Genomic DNA, 16,260 nt, shown 5'->3' with positions numbered 1-16,260 from the left:
TTGAGAAATGTCAGGGCCACACTTAAGCTAGATATAGGGGTGGAGCCCAAGATTAAAACCCAGGGTTTTTTAATCCTAGTTTAGTGTTCTTCCAACTCTTCTTAGATAATATTCATTGTAGCAAAATGGAAAATTATAATTCTGAATAAAAAAATTGAGTGGTCATACGCACTGCTTGGCAAGCCATGCTGTGGCGGCGTCCCATATAAAGTGGAGGAAGATGGGCACAGATGTTAGCCCAGGGCCGTCTTCCTCAGCAAAAAAAAGAGGAGGATTGGCAGATGTTAGCACAGGGCTGATCTCCTCACAAAAAAAAAAAAAAAAAAAAAAAAAGAGTGGTCATAACACTCAATTTGGGGACATATTTTTGTAAATCAGGAGAGAACGGTGGGAACTAAGAATGTTTTAAGTGTCTCCTTCTTAGAGAATTCATTATTTTAAAACAATTGAAATAGTTTATTTTTTTAGATAATGTGGTTGATAGGCTGAAAGGTAACAATCACATAGTTTAGTACAATCATTTAAGTAGTTAGTCAAGAGATTTACAACATTAGATTGTCAGGCACTTTAATAGTAATTAACACTTAAAATCCAAGACACTAGAGGTTCTTCAGGATATGCTCTGTCATTTTACATATCCTTGTTGTGACACAGAGGTAAGTGTGACTTGAGCCCGTGGAAAGTTTGGAACCTTGTGGTTGATTTCTTAAACTATGTTCTTATCTTTCAGGTAACTAGCATTTTCTCCCATAAATACACAGTTACTTTTCTATGATTTTCTGCAAAAGGACAGCCTTTGAAATGTCAGATATAGATTGTAATTTGCATAATGTTAAATGGCATTCAGTATGAAAAAGGTATAACTGATTTTGTTTAGAGCCAGTGTAGACAGATTTATAAAAGAAGATGATCTCAACTGAAAGGTCATATACTTTAATGAAACCAGGAATAAATGTTTGACAACTTTCTTGTGTGTTTATGAATACTACTTGACTTGAATATAGTGACAGCCATACTCTGACCCTCTGAAAGGTACTTTTAGATATTTCAAGGCCTCCGATTTCTCTACTTTTTTTTTTTTTTTTTGGTGAGGAAGATTAGCCCTGAGCTAACATCTATTGCCAATTCTCCTCTTTTTGCTGAGGAAGATAGACCCGGGGCTAACATCCGTGCCCATCTTCCTCTACTTTATACATGAGATGCCTGCCACAGCATGGCTTGATAAGCGGTGCGCAGGTCTGCATTTGGGATCCGAACCTGTGAACCCCAGGCCACCAAAGCAGAGTGCACGAACTTAACCACTGTGCCACCGGGCCGCCCCCGATTTCTCTACTTTTTATGACAATCAAAGTTTATAGTTTCTAATGACTGAACTGACACTTTTTTTTTTAGTGAGGAAGATTGGCCCTGAGCTAACATCTGTGCCAATCTTCCTCTATTTTATGTGGGATGCCGCCACAGCATGGCTTGATGAGTGGTGTGTAGGTCCGCGCCCGGGATCTGAATCTGTGAATCCTGGGCCGCCGAAGGGGAGCGTGCGAACTTAACCACTATCACCGGGCCAGCCCCAGTGAACTGACACATTTTGAGTGCAGAGGAAATCACCTCGTTTTCAATTTCTGATCTCATCAGTTTCATTTTTGGAACTTCTCAAAGTGATAAAGTAAAAGATTGGTGGTGGAAGGTTTCTTTTAAAACAGACAAGTAGGCCGGCCCCGTGGCTTAGCGGTTAAGTGCGCGCGCTCCGCTACTGGCGGCCCTGGTTCCGATCCCGGGTGCGCACTGACGCACCGCTTCTCCGGCCATGCTGAGGCCGCGTCCCACATACAGCAACTAGAAGGATGTGCAGCTATGACATACAACTATCTACTGGGGCTTTGGGGGAAAAATAAATAAATAAAATTAAAAAAAAAATAAAACAGACAAGTAGGACTCTGCTATATGTTCCTCTTATTGCCCGTTAGAGCATGGAGGAAGAGGTGAACTGGGATAATGTTCTATGTGTCTTCATTTACTTGGAAGAGGTAGCTGGTTATTAATGTAATAGTAAACAGGAAGATCCCTGGGAGCATCCAGTGGAGGAATGTACAAAAAATCCATTTGCCTATAATAGATGCTATGAACATGGGTAAACAGGAATAATAGTACTTCACTTAGCCTCAGACAGACTATGGCATCCTTAACCTTTTGGATCATGGCCACAAACTGGGAATTTTGTGAAAGGGACTAGGGCCAAAATAGCTGTCACAGAGATTTACTTTATATGAGAGATCATTACCCAGGACCCGCTGACTTAAATCAAAAGCCTTGTTTAATACGTGTTTCTGACAACCTTATTTTCTGGTTTTTCTACCGTAGTAGTTTAAAGCAGCAAATAGGAAGGGGGTATTTGCTAGAGGCAGGCACGCTGAGAATCATACCAAGACCAGGGTTATAGTCCTGTCTTTACCCTTCAACTTGCTGTGTGATACTGAGCAAGATATGTCTCCTCTCTGGGCCTGTGTTTTACTGTTAGCAAAATAGGAAGGGTTTGGACTAGGTGATCTCAAAAGTCCCCTTGGTCTCTAATATGCTGCTATTTTAGGTGCTAGTTGATAAACTAACAGGAGGAGTAGATGGCATCACCAAGCTTTGGGCCATTACTAGTGTAGGGGCAGATGGCTTTTCATACCAGAGGATCCCTCAACGACACCACTGTGTTATAGCACAGTATAACAATTGATGATCATTATTATATTCCGGTCTCTTCAGGCAAAAGTTAAATTATGTTTTCTATCCTCAACTTGAAAAGGTAGGGGGATTTGAAACACATTTTAGAAAGATGAGTATTAAAAATGATTACAATAAAAATTTTATCATTTTTAAGAGATTAGCTTTGGTTTTCTAGAAAATTCTCTCATTTTCTCCTTGAGTAAGTAAGGATATCACTGTGTAATAGATCCTTGACATTCTTATGGGATATATAACAAAATCTTTGTGAATCTCCTTTTATAAATAAGGAAAAATATGATACAGGTGCCTGGCTTTTTGTTGTTGTTGTTGCTTTTTTACATGTGGGTTATTGATATTAATGTTACATTTTGTGGGCATAGCGTGTCTGTGTGTGGGGGTGTGTGTGTTTAGTTTCTATACGATTTTAACACAAGTGCGTTCATGTATTCATCGCCACAGTTAACTTACAGAATGGTTCCACCACCACAAGGATCACTCCTGTTGCCATTTTATAACCACACCTCATCTCCTTCCTACCCTCCTCCCAGTTCCTAACTCCTGGGAACCACTAAGCTGTTTTCCAGCTCTATAATTTTGTCGTTTTGAGAGTGTTATGTAAATGGAACTGTACAGTATGTAACCTTTTGCCATTTGCTTTTTTTCACTCAGCATAGTTAACTTGGAGATTCATTCAGGTTGTTACACAGTTGCATACATCAATAGTTTGTTCCTTTTTGTTGCTGAGTAGTATTCCATGGTATGGATGTACCACAGTTCATTTAATCATTCACCCATTGAAGAACATCTGGATTGTTTCCACTTTTATCTATTACAAATAAAACTGCTATGCACATTCGTTTACAGGATTTTGTGTGAACGTTAACTTTTCATTTCTCTGGGATAAATACCCAAGTGTATAATTGCTAGGTCATATGGTAATTGCATGTTTAGTTTTAAAAGAAACTGACCACCTGTTTTCCAGAGGAGCTGTACTATTTTATATTCCCAGCAGAAATGTATGAGTGGTTGTTTTTCCATGTCCTCACCAGCATTTGGTGGTGTCACTTTTTTTTTATTTTAGCCATTCTGATAAGTATGTAGTGATATCTCTTTGAGGTTTTAATTTGCATTTCCCTGATGGCTGATTGTGAACATCTTTTCATGTGCTTATTTTCCATCCATATATCCTTTTTGGTGAAATGTCTGTTTCTGTCTTTTGCTCATTTTTTTATTGGGTTAGTTTTTGCCTGTGGAGTTCTGAGAGTTCTTTATATAGTCTAAATATGTGTCCTTTGTCAGATATGTGGTTTGCAAATATTTTCCCCCAGTCTGTAGCTTCTCTTTCAACAGGATATTTTGCAGAGCAAATATTTTAAATTTTGATGAGATCCAATCTATCAGGTTTTTTTTTCGTGTGGACTATGCTTTTGGTATCAAATCTGAGAACTCTTTGCCTAGCTGTAGATTCAGAAGATTTTATCCTTTTTTTAAAAAATTTTTATGTTTTACATTTAAGTCCATGATCCACTTTGAATTAGTTTTTGTATGTGAGGTTTAGGTCAGTGTTCATTTTTTTAACCTAAGTATACTGCAATTGCTTCAGCACCATTTGTTGAAAAGGCTGTTTTTCCTCCATTGAATTACTTTTGCATCTTTGTCAAAAATCAGTTGGCTTTTCTTAGATGGGTCTATTTCTGGATTCTCTGTTTTATTCCATTGATCTATATGTCTTTTCCCACACCAATACCACACTGTATTGATTACTACAGCTATATAGTAGCACTTAATATCAGTTAGAATGATTCCTCCAAATTTATTCTTCTTTGTCAAGATTGTTTTAGCTATTCTAGAGTTTGTGCCTTTTCATATAAAGGTTTTATTAAGTTTGTCTATGTCTAGAAAATGTTGCTGGGATTTTGATAGGAATTGCATTAAAGCTATAGATCAACTTGGAAAGAATTGACGTCTTTATTATTTTGAGTCTTCCAATCCATCGATAAAGTATGTCTGTCCATTTATGGAGGTCGTCTTTGATTTCGTTCTACAGAATTGTGTAATTTTCAGCATACCAATCCTGTACATGTTTAGTTAATTGTATACCTAAGTATTTAATTTTCTTTGGAGCAATTGCAATTGTAAGTGGTATTGTCTTTTTAGATTTTTGCATAGTTGTTATTAGTATCTAGGAATGCAATTGATTTTTGTGTTGATCTTGTGTCCTGAGATCTTGCTGAACTCACTTATTAGTTCTGGCAATTTTTTTTTGTAGATTCCTTGGGATTTTTACATAGATAGTCATGTCTTCTGTAGAGGGACAGTTTTATGTCTTCCTTTTCATTGGCTTTTTTTTTTCAGAGTCTGTTTTCTATTGAGTGTCATGTGTTTTCTGTCCATAGCTACACACCACAAGTTAATTGTGTTTTCTACTTATCCTTAGACTCACTTAATGAGCAGAAAGGAAGTTATCATCACTTCCTGAGGACTTTGTAATTATGCACTAATGCTGGGCAATCATTTAGGGTCTCTCACTTGCTAATTATCTTGTTATTGCACACTACTCTCTCAGCATGTGCAAATCAAATCCACAATTTGACAAAATTACAAATTACCAAAAGTCCTAGGCTTTAATGGTCATTCATGTCAAGCGCTTACTGTATTTAGTTACATCAAGCAAATAGAAGTCAAACTGTAATCCTTGGTACACTACATGTATAGAATATTGTTTTAAATATTTTGGTAAATTTTCAAAATGCTATGTAAAGACAGCTTTATAATATGAATTCTGAAATATTTTAACTTGTCTTCCCATTTTAGACCAGATGAGTTAGCTTATTTATAGAATTGATGTTTATTAGGCCCAGATCTATGGTTTGATTCTCACATATGCCACTTGATATTTCTTCAAGGAAAAATAAAGTATATATCTCTTCGCCATAAACAATATTATAGCCATAACCAGTAGGCTCTCAATTTTTAATCTTTGATTACAAGGAGGACAGGCAAGGATGCGAGTAGATCAGTGAAAACCCATCACCACTGCTTGGAAAATACCTCAAAGTACATGGCAAATCAGTAACACCATACTCTAATATAAACATAAGGATAGCACATTGTTTTTTTATTGTTGACTTATTTTCAAAAATAATTCTGAAGCATTAAACCTAAAGATTTTTAGTTATCTTTTGAACATTACATTTAGTACTTTTGGTTATTGCAAAATTAGGCTAGATACTAAAATAGAAATTGAGGTGATTAGTCTGTTATCATAGCTTAAGTTCAGGTATCACAAACTCTATAAAGAACTATCCTGACTATTTTGTTATATCAGAGCTTTGTTATCCCGAATGCTTGAAATAAGTGGGATAATTTCCAGTTTGGGCCAGAAATGCTTTTGCTATACGTAGATTGTTTTTCATTGAAACAAATTTTGTGATTATACAATTGACTTATGGAAAGGAAGTGAAAGAGGACTAGCATTTATTGAATGTTATCTTTGTGGCAACTGCTATAACCTGCTGCTTTGCATATTTTATTTCATTCACTTTTCATTTAGTCTGTGCTACAGCCAAGTGCATGAGCTGTAGGTATATCTTACTGATGAATAAACTGAAGCTCAGGAGAGCCAGAGATAGCAGAGCCAGGATTTGAACCCACGTCTGTCTAACTCGAAAGCTTGTGCATGTTGTGTTTCAGGCAGGAGATAAATATGTGTGCATATCAAGGGAGCCATTCCACCAAGTGAATAAAGTATTTCCTTTGTGAAGACTAGCACCTAAGGAAGTGCATTTCCTTCTTTAATTTACTAGAATACTGTTTAGTATTGTGAAGTAGTCTTATCTATAATGGGGAAGTAAAGTGCCTAACTCCCAGTGTTGGGAAGATAAGGGATGAATCCAGTATCCTTTAATTGTCGTGATTGTAGTTTATATGGGGGAATAAAAGCAGCTACTATTTCTAGTTTTAAATATTCAACAGACAATGAAAAGGCACAAGACATTAATTCACACTGAAGTCACACAAACTCAAACAATTCTTAGGTAAAAGATTGTTGCCTGTTAATTGCATAATGTCATGTAGTTTCTTTAGAGAGGAGAGATTTTATCTTTCTAAAATATTGGCAAGAACTTGTACCTTTTCTGCCCTATTTTTGTTTTGCATAATATTGAGCATTGTTTCCCCTTTTCTGGCATGATAACGGTAAAGCAGGATGAAAATTTGCTTCTTAGATTTACAGATGAACCAACTCTCTAGTGGATTGATACCAAATTAAGATACTATTGTAACAGCAATCTAAAATTCTACTTATTTTGGATTCTAAAATTTTAACTTAAAAATTATACAAGTAACATGAGCTTCTTGGGCAAAAATGCAATAATGCCAATAAGAAGAAAGGAATAAAAAATGTTAAAGTATGAAAAATCACCTGTAATTTTTATAATTTAGGGAAAGCTATTGTTCATCACTGTATACAAATAAGTTTGTTTTAGGCTGCAAGTAACACAGTGCCCAACTAAAAGTGCTTTAAACAAGTAGACGGATAGGAAGGTGGGAGGTCAGACAGGTGAGCAGGTAGGTAGGTAAGTAGGTAGTTGCAAAATTTGTTAATTGAGCATCTTTTTTTTTTTTAATTTTTTCTTTATTGCAGTAACATTGGTTTATAACATTGTATAAATTTCAGGTGTACATCATTATACTTCTAGTTCTGCATAGATTACCTCATGTTCACCACCCAAATACTAATTACAACCCATCACCACACACATGTGCTGAATTATCCCTTTGGCCCTCCTCCCTTCCCCCTTCCCCTCTGGTAACCACCAATCCAATCTCGGTCTCTATGTGTTTGTTTGTTGTTGTTATTATCTACTACTTAATGAGTGAGATCATACGGTATTTGACCTTCTCCCTCTGACTTATTTCACTTTGCATAATACCCTCAGTGTCCATCCATGTTGTCACAAATGGCTGGATTTCATCGTTTCTTATGGCTGGGTAGTATTCCATTGTGTATATATACCACATCTTCTTTATCCATTGGTCCCTTGATGGGCACTTAGGTTGCTTCCAAGTCTTGGCTATCTTAATGACATCAGAGCTCTCGGGTAGCTGCTTTGCTCTTCTCTTAGCTTTCCTTTCAGAGTTACAAGATGGTTGTCATGATTCCAAACAGGTTTTCATACAACAAAAGTCTCTAAACATGAAAGGAAGGGGGAGAGTTTTTCCTAACATGTGTATGCTTTTTTTGTTATTAGACTAGAGAGTCTTTACCAAGAGCTCCCAGTAGAATCTCGCTTGTCTCAGTGGTTAAAACTAGATAACCTGCTTACTCCTAAAGCAATCACTAGCAAGGGGCAGTAAAATTACCATAATTGGTTTTGATGAGTCATGATCCATCCCCTAGTTCTGGGCACCTTCTGCCTGATATTGAATCAAAATTGCAGCTCTTGTGGCAGGGAGGAAGGGGTCATGGTTCTTGAGTAGGCAACCGGGAGTACCTGCTGTACACCACTTTATGAAATTTTGTTCTTGGAGAAATGTGACAAGAGATTGATACTACAGCTGTATTCTATAGTACATGTTAACATTTTAAGTTGGTAACAAATAGGGAAATATATCTACTGAAATATTACAGCAATTCAAAATTGATTACAGTGGCTTTTTGTATTGCTGTTTTCTGAAACAACTTTTGGATAGTCTGATTTTTGTAACTCTTATGAGTAACGATTAAATATTTATTTGCAGGAATAAACAGCTGTGTAGCAGTATAACATATACTGTGCAGATCAAATGAATGGCTTTAGAACAAAGTGCATACATCAAAGTAAGATAATACACTTTCTGTAACAAGCTGTATTGGGGGGGAAAGGTGCAAATGGCTGAAAAATAAATAGTGAACACCTGTGCTGAATAAATTAACCAGCTGGTCGGCAGTTTTTTATTTGACTCATCTAAAAGAGTGACTGTTACTAGGCATTAATAAGACATATTCACTTCGAGATTTTCCTTTCTTACTACCATTAATTGATAAACATTACTAGATAATATCAGAATTTATACCCTCAAATTTTCAGGGTTATATATAGATTTTGGCAATTAGTAAAAAATGCATTACACAAAGCAGTATTCAGAAGTTGCAGTTAGGTAAAATTATCTCAAAAATAGTGTTATACAGTATTGTAAATGGCCTTTGAAATTCAAATTAGCAGTATAAATTAGATTAGATTTCATTTATAAAATCTATTTTGATACTGAAAATTTTTATAAAAACTAATGATGCAGAGTTTTTCCCCTTTATATGTTAAAATCATAGTAGCATTTTAGAACTCAGAGGTTCCTTTGAGAGCTTATAATCCAGCCACATTCATTTACAACTGGAAAGTGTGTTTTTATACTTTTCAAATACTTTAAAATTAATAAAATTGAGTTACTATATTCTTCTGAAGTTTTCTTGAAAAGGTTGAATTATTTTTTTTAAGAAAGTGTTTTTTTACCATAGTATAAAGTTTTAAATATGAGGGAAGGTAAGTTCTTTTTGATGAACAGAATTTTGCTTACTGAGGAATTAAGTGGAGTTTTGAGAGTTTTCTGGTGTTTTTATAAACTTCTAGTTAGGTATTAAATTCAACCTTGGCAGAACTCCAGAAATATTGTGGTGGTTGTTAATGGAAAGTAAGGACACCATTGTGTTTTTATTGCACGTGTTTTCCATAGTGCTATGGATTTCACCAAATCATGATGTTGAGAACCGTAAAACTTAATAGCTTATGGATGTAGAACAAATTCACAAAGAAGAATTTCTTTCCTTACACTTATACCTCTAATTAAGTATGCTGACTTATATCTTTCAGATTGTCCAGCACTGGTTAATACATATCATTCATGCTAGAAAGCCCACTTTCTCAAAATGTAATAAGAGGGCCACTGACTAGATCAGTTGCTGTGCTCAGTTTCCATGGTGTCATCATCATGGTCTGTTATAAGTTGCCATATTCTCTCTTATCTGTGAAGTGTAATTAATTATCCTGTCATTTCTTGGTTTAATCGTTAGGCGTGGAACTGTTGCTGAAAGTTGTCACTTTAGATCCCTCATGGAACACACTTTGGTTTATTGGTTTTCAAAATAATGAAAGAGAATACAGAATGTGAACAATTCTGTAAAAAATATATAAATCACATTTAATATTATTGTTCTTCATTTTTAATGTCACTGATGGCAATGGTGCTATTGTGTGGTTATGTGGCTAAGGAGGTTTCAACATGTGATCTCAGAAAACCTAGGTACGTGTGTTTTGAGTTGCCTTTGACCTGTGGGGAGTTTAACAATATCTTATATTTGATTAACCTTTTAGAGTTTATAAAATACTTTTCATATATGTTAGCTCATTTATCTCACAGCAGCCTTATGAAAGGTAAGGCAGATGGAGTCATCTCTATTTTATAGATGGGAAATCTGCGAGATTAAGTGACTTGCCTAATGTCTGCTAAGTAATGCATCAAGGACTAGAACTTCCGCACTACGGTTTCCTAGATCTAAGAAGTATTTGTTGTAACATTAATGATATCAAGTCCTTTTTTCATTCTGTTTAATTAAAATTACTAGATTATAACAGAAAACATCATGGCATTTTATTTATTGACATTTAAAATGTTATTTTATTTTATTTATTTATTTATTTTTTGTGAGGAGGACCAGCCCTGAGCTAACATCCATGCCAATCCTCCTCTTTTTGCTGAGGAGGCTGGCCCTGGGCTAACATCCGTGCCTATCTTCCTCTACTTTATATGGGACGCCACCACAGCGTGGCTTAACAAGCGGTGTGTCGGTGCGCGCCCGGGATCCGAACAAGCGAACCCCGGGCCACCGCAGCAGAGCGCGCACACTTAACCACTTGTGCCACCAGGCCGGCCCCCCAAGTTATTTTATTCTTTCATTGTATCCTTTTTTATTGTAGTGTTTATTGTGTTAATTTTAATAAAGCACTTTTTTTCATTGCACCCAGACTTTTGGATTTACAATTTTAATTTTTTCCTGGCCTAATTTTTTGTGTTTTCTACAAATAAGCTTGTTTCATATATATATATCTCCATCTTTTGCATGTATAAACCATTTATTCATCAAACATTTATTAGATATGTGTATAGAGCAGTGCAGTAGGTGTTGTGAGGGGCACACAAGAAGAGATGTTAGGGTCCTCACTCAAGGGAATTAAAGTTCAGAAGATAAACTGTATACTGGACATCCAAAGGACTATTAAAAAGAAACTCATGAATAAATGGAAGGTAAACTGCATGCATGTGTTGTGGGGGCATAGAGTAATAGAACGATGAGTGTGGTTGGGTTAAGGAAGACTTCTTGGAAGTGAAATTTAAACTTTTTCTTAGAATGGATACATTGTTGAAGTATATGATTATGTTTGGGGATGGGGGAATTGTGTGTGGGAAAAATAGCCCAGAAGGAACAATTGATATGGGCCAAAACATGGAGATTAGAGTTGGTAAATTGGGAGTCAGAGATGCCACGTTGGAAATTAGGAGAGATGAGACAAGAACATAGTAAATAAAGAAGGTGATTTGGTTTAGAGACAGGAAGAGGAAGATTTTGTGGGGTAGGGTTTAATTGTGGTATAAGGAAGAGCTGCTGTTAGTTCTTGAGCAATCAATTAGCAGATGTTTACTTCCCAAGGCTTATCATGTACAGGGCGTTTTTACTGTTGAGCGAAGTTGAGCGGTAGAGCAACTCACTGGAAATGTAGGTTCTGTGGAGAATAAAACATCATGGAGAAATACATGATGGAGGCACACTGAGCTGGAGTCTGTTGTATCAATCCAGGCTGAGAATGGACTGAGAATGTTAACTCTAGTGGTACCTTTGGAAGTGGGCTTCCAGTAGAGTAATAGACACTAATACTAACACAAAATACAGCAGGAAAGAATGCGGAAAGATCCTGTTAGATACCACATTGTGATAAACCAACTTAAACTTTCATGGCAGTTTTTTTCTAGCTCTGTCACACCACCAGTAATAATAATAATCTCTGATAACTACTGTTGTTGGGCATTTCCTATGTGCCAGGTGCTCTGCCAGGTTCTTTGCATGTGATGCCGCATTTAATCTTCAAAACAACCTTGTGAGGTGGGTAGCATTATCCCTATGTTATAGATAGATAATTTAGAGAGGATAAATAATTTGTCTAAGTTCACAGTTATCTACTCTTAGGGTCAGGGTTTGAACTCGATCTATTTATTCTGAAGGCTGTGCTTGTAAGCACTGTGTTGATTTTTTGTTTTTTTGAGGAAGATTGGCCCTGTGCTAACATCTGTTGCCAATCTTTCCTCTTTTTTTTTCTTTTTTCTCCCCAAAGCCCCAGTACATAGTTGTGTATCATGGTTGTAGAGTTATAGCTCTTCTATGTGAGACGCCCTCAGCATGACTTGATGAGCAGTGAGTAGGTCTGTGCCCAGGATCAGAACCAGCCATACCCGGGCCACTGAAGTGGAACTCAAGAACCTAACCATTACGCCACCAGGCCGGACCCCATTGATTTTTTTTTTTTTCCTATACAATTCCCCTGTCTGCGTTAAATTCTCAAAAATGTGACGTGTGATACGGCCTGCTAAACACTGAAGTCTTTATGTGTGTTTTTCAGATCTTAATTATGTTTCATATTGTACTGAAACCTTAACAAATGAATGTTTAATGTGTGGGTCACATAAGGCAAAACACACACTGAACTTGATAAGATAAATGGGGTAAAGAAATAAAAATTGCCATTAAAAGTTAAAATAATATAAAAATGTAGCCAAGTACAATTATCAAAAGCATGGTGTTGATTATTATTATAATTTCTCATTAGTCAGGATTTGCATGAAGATGTTGAAGAAGCTGGTGCACTGCAGAAAAATCACGCTTCTGTGACATCTGTGAACTCCACAGAAGCTGCAGATTCTGCTTGCCTGCCTACAGAAGATGAGTCATTAAGCACTACGAGCTGTGAAATGCCTGCAGAACAAACTCCAAGCAGTGATCCAGAGAGTGCTCTAGAAGTAAATGATGTCGAAGCAACAGGGGAGAAGGAAAACCATCGTGATGATAAAACTTGTGTGCTGTCAACTTCAGAAGAGGAAACAAGTGAAAATGTGCCTCCAGTAGAAGACACGGCAGAACAACCAAAGAAAAGTAGGATTACCTACTCGCAGATCATTAAAGAAGGCAGGAGATTTAACATTGATTTGGTATCAAAGGTAAGTACCAATTTTACCCATCTTATCGTATAGCAACACTAATTTTTAATTGATTTAAAATAGCATCTGGGCCCATAAACCCAATTTTCATATTTTTATTCTCTTAGTATAGAACGTTTGTTTTATAAAGAGATAGTGGCCAGCAGTTTATAATTCAGTTAAAATATTCTTTAAATATAGGTTAAAAACACAATAAAAATGCTCAGTACTGTATCACAAGGATACTTTTGTACTGGAGCACATAGTCCACCTTAATATTCTCCTACTGCATGGACACTATGAATTCTATCAAGAGAAAAATTCTAGCAAACCTAATTACAGATCCATGTTATTTATAATCAATCTATTAAATGAACTTTTTTTTAGCCCTTATATATAGTAACTTTTAACTTCTGTATGATGATCAACATTCTGAATGAACCAATGCATTTTTGAAAATCATCTCTTCAGGTGTGAGGGCTTCGGAGGATAATGTAATGGTAGTGGGGGCAGGGAGGCTGGGAAGACTGCTATTCTATTGTCTTCCGTTATGTTTGCATCCTTAGCTCTAATGTTAGGTTAGCGTGACTTCAGAGGAGGTCCCTGAGTCTTAAGAGGGTACAGTGTTGCATTGGGTTTATAGGAAGCAAGACTAATTTAGTGCAAAAGAATAGAAAACCAGGAAGATAAAGGATAATGGCCTTAAAGGATTACAATATAGGGCTGGGTGAAAGTAGAAAGAAACAGAAACCAAATTCGTAAGATGAGGGCAAACAATCAGAAATTGGAGAGAAGTAGGAGAGAGCAGTGAATAACATCAGACTCAAAAGTAGAGTTTTCAATTTAATGTGCTCTCCTGAAGTTCCATGTTATAGGATAAAGAGAGGGGCTAATGCATGCTCCTCACATTTTGCTGGTACCATCCCATGCCCTCATACTGCTGCTGTCTTTGAATTTGATGCCTGAAAATATGAATATCTTTTTACTAGCCGTTGTTTCTTTCTATCACATAGCTCTCTCTGTCTGATTCTAGCCTAGTGTGAGTTGGCTACTGCCTTGGTCCTACTTCGTATTTCTGTACTGTCTGTTCCACCTTCTCCACCTACTTTGACCCTGCCATGCTTTGAAATCTATCATTCTTACCATGTTACGTTGGCTATTGATTTCTGGGTGAAAGTTTAATCATAGCTCACTAATAGTCTTCCTATTCTCGTGAGCAGGAAATAAGTTTGAAAAAAACAAAACAAAAAACTGAAGTACTCAAGTAACAAATGGGCTTTGTTCTGAAAATTTGATCTTGAATTAGTTACTTGGAATTTGGAGTGCCTAACTTAAACAATGATATAAGTGATGGTTAAGAATCAGGGCTAGGTCATAAAAATGTCTAACCCTTATGGTAGCTGAAATACAGTATAAATCTTGCAAAGGAAAATGATAGAAGAAGGTACTGTTTCAATTTTTGGAATTAGTGTAGGAAACTACTTGTATAAGAAAGTGAATACTGGTTGTGGTGGAGAGGAAGATAGTTGAATTAGATGCTGAGACATTTGAGGAGACTCTGAAGAGATTTCTGGGCATTTTCATGAGTTCAAATGGTTAATAGTAGTGGTTCTCTTAGGGTAAATTATAAACAAATGTGTCTGGAGGAGTCAAGGCAGTTGTACTTTGTCCTGCATAGTTTCCATGGGCTCATACATTTACAAAATAACCAATAATAATTTATGGTACTCCTACAAAAGCAGGAATAGCTAAAGAACGTATAACCATAGCAATACAAGAGGCTTAGTATCATTTTTTTAAATGTTAGTCATTTAATGAACATTTATTGAGTGCATACTGTGTGGAAAGAAGTGTATTCCATGATATTGGCAATCAGTAACTCCTTGGAAGTTCTACCTGTTCTAATAATTGTGGTTATACTTCTAAGTTTAGGGTGGTTGCCGAGTATCTGAAGCCCTACCTCTTTCCTAAAGTCTGGTTTGATATCTCCAAACTACTTGACATTTCTACATGCATTCTGTCTCAAAATCATCATGGTAAAACTGACAAGTAGTGCTTTACAGTTTACAAAACACATCCAGGTATACAGCCTTTTAAACAGTAATGTTATAGCTCAGAGTAGGTTAGTTAAATAAAATACTTGATAGTATTATACTGTTTAGACTAATAGAGAAGATGATCAAAGATGATATTCTTACAATTAAAACTCATTTCTAATAAAGTCCATACCCTTAATAATTATGGAACCAACATGCCAAGTAAAGCAAAAATTGTTAATTATTAAATCTAGTTCCTATTATTGTAATCAGATTGAAGTATTGAGCCTCTCACCACTGTGAAATTGCTGTGGCAGATCGCTTAGAGTGGTGAAAAAGAGGCTTAGGTTTAAATATGGTACATATTTGTTAATTCTAAGCTTCAGACAAAAGTTTAGTGTAGTTTTAATTGAAATGTGTTTTTGCTCTTCAGTAATATCTTAAATGCATTATTTTTTTAAACTGGCATTAAATCTTAAGCTTTATTAGATCTTATTAAGTGAAAATATATTTTATGTTTGATATATTAATATTTGTGAAATTATGACTACTGAGGAATCATTGAATTTTGAGTATTTGTGTTTTTAAACAAATGAAGTATTGGAAGTACTTGTTTTTTATTATAATTATGGAATTAAGATTTGGCAATATGTTCTTAAAAACATGGGCTGTATCAGTTGTATAGTGTATTAGGCTGAAGGTAATAAAGTAACATGCCGTATTTAGTCAGGGTAATTGGATTAGTTTCAAAAACCTCGATGTCAATTTTGTTTCTTCTACACAATGCTGGGCTAATATAATAGTTTATAGAAATTTGCCGAACTGATATTGATTTATAGAAAGTCTTTATTGACCTCTTGGATACTCAGACTAATGGTTTAGATCAATTTTTGAAATTCCCATTTTCTTCGTAGTAAGCTAATTTTTTTCTTTACTTTTCCCCCTTATTACAGATGTAACACATTTTTAACATTTATCGAGTTATAGTCACCTAAAGGTATCTCAATATAGGAAATAGCCAAATCTGTTGCATTTAACCATATGGTTAAATTTAAAACATACTAGATGATACTGTTGAAATTGTTTTTGTCTTTCTGATATTGGTTATGAGGGAGATGTTGAAAAATTAAATCAGTCCCTCACATGTATGCTGGCAATAACTATCATCCTCACTTCTGGAGAAAGACATGTCTCATATAAATCTAGACTACTGGAATTACAGAAGGATCTTGTAATTTGACTCTTTGGTGGAAATGCATAACCAGTCTTTTTCTTTCGTGGTCAATGAGGA

General features: G+C 35.8%; 1 protein-coding gene across 4 annotated transcripts in view; it reads left to right on the top strand.

Annotated features, from left to right (window-relative positions):
* CHM (CHM Rab escort protein) overlaps positions 1 to 16,260 on the top strand; it is a 165,415-nt gene that overhangs the window by 58,836 nt on the left and 90,319 nt on the right. For all 4 annotated transcript variants that reach the window (XM_058536283.1, XM_058536282.1, XM_058536285.1 and 1 more), the window contains exon 5: positions 12,567 to 12,954. In XM_058536283.1, the coding sequence (XP_058392266.1) occupies positions 12,567 to 12,954 (388 nt within the window). The remainder of the gene's footprint in view (positions 1 to 12,566; positions 12,955 to 16,260) is intronic.

The sequence above is a fragment of the Diceros bicornis genome, chromosome X (assembly GCF_020826845.1).
Source record: "Diceros bicornis minor isolate mBicDic1 chromosome X, mDicBic1.mat.cur, whole genome shotgun sequence".
Classification (NCBI taxonomy): domain Eukaryota; kingdom Metazoa; phylum Chordata; class Mammalia; order Perissodactyla; family Rhinocerotidae; genus Diceros; species Diceros bicornis.
The sequence above is the reverse complement of the archived record's forward strand: the minus strand, read 5'-3'. Positions and strand labels throughout refer to the sequence as shown.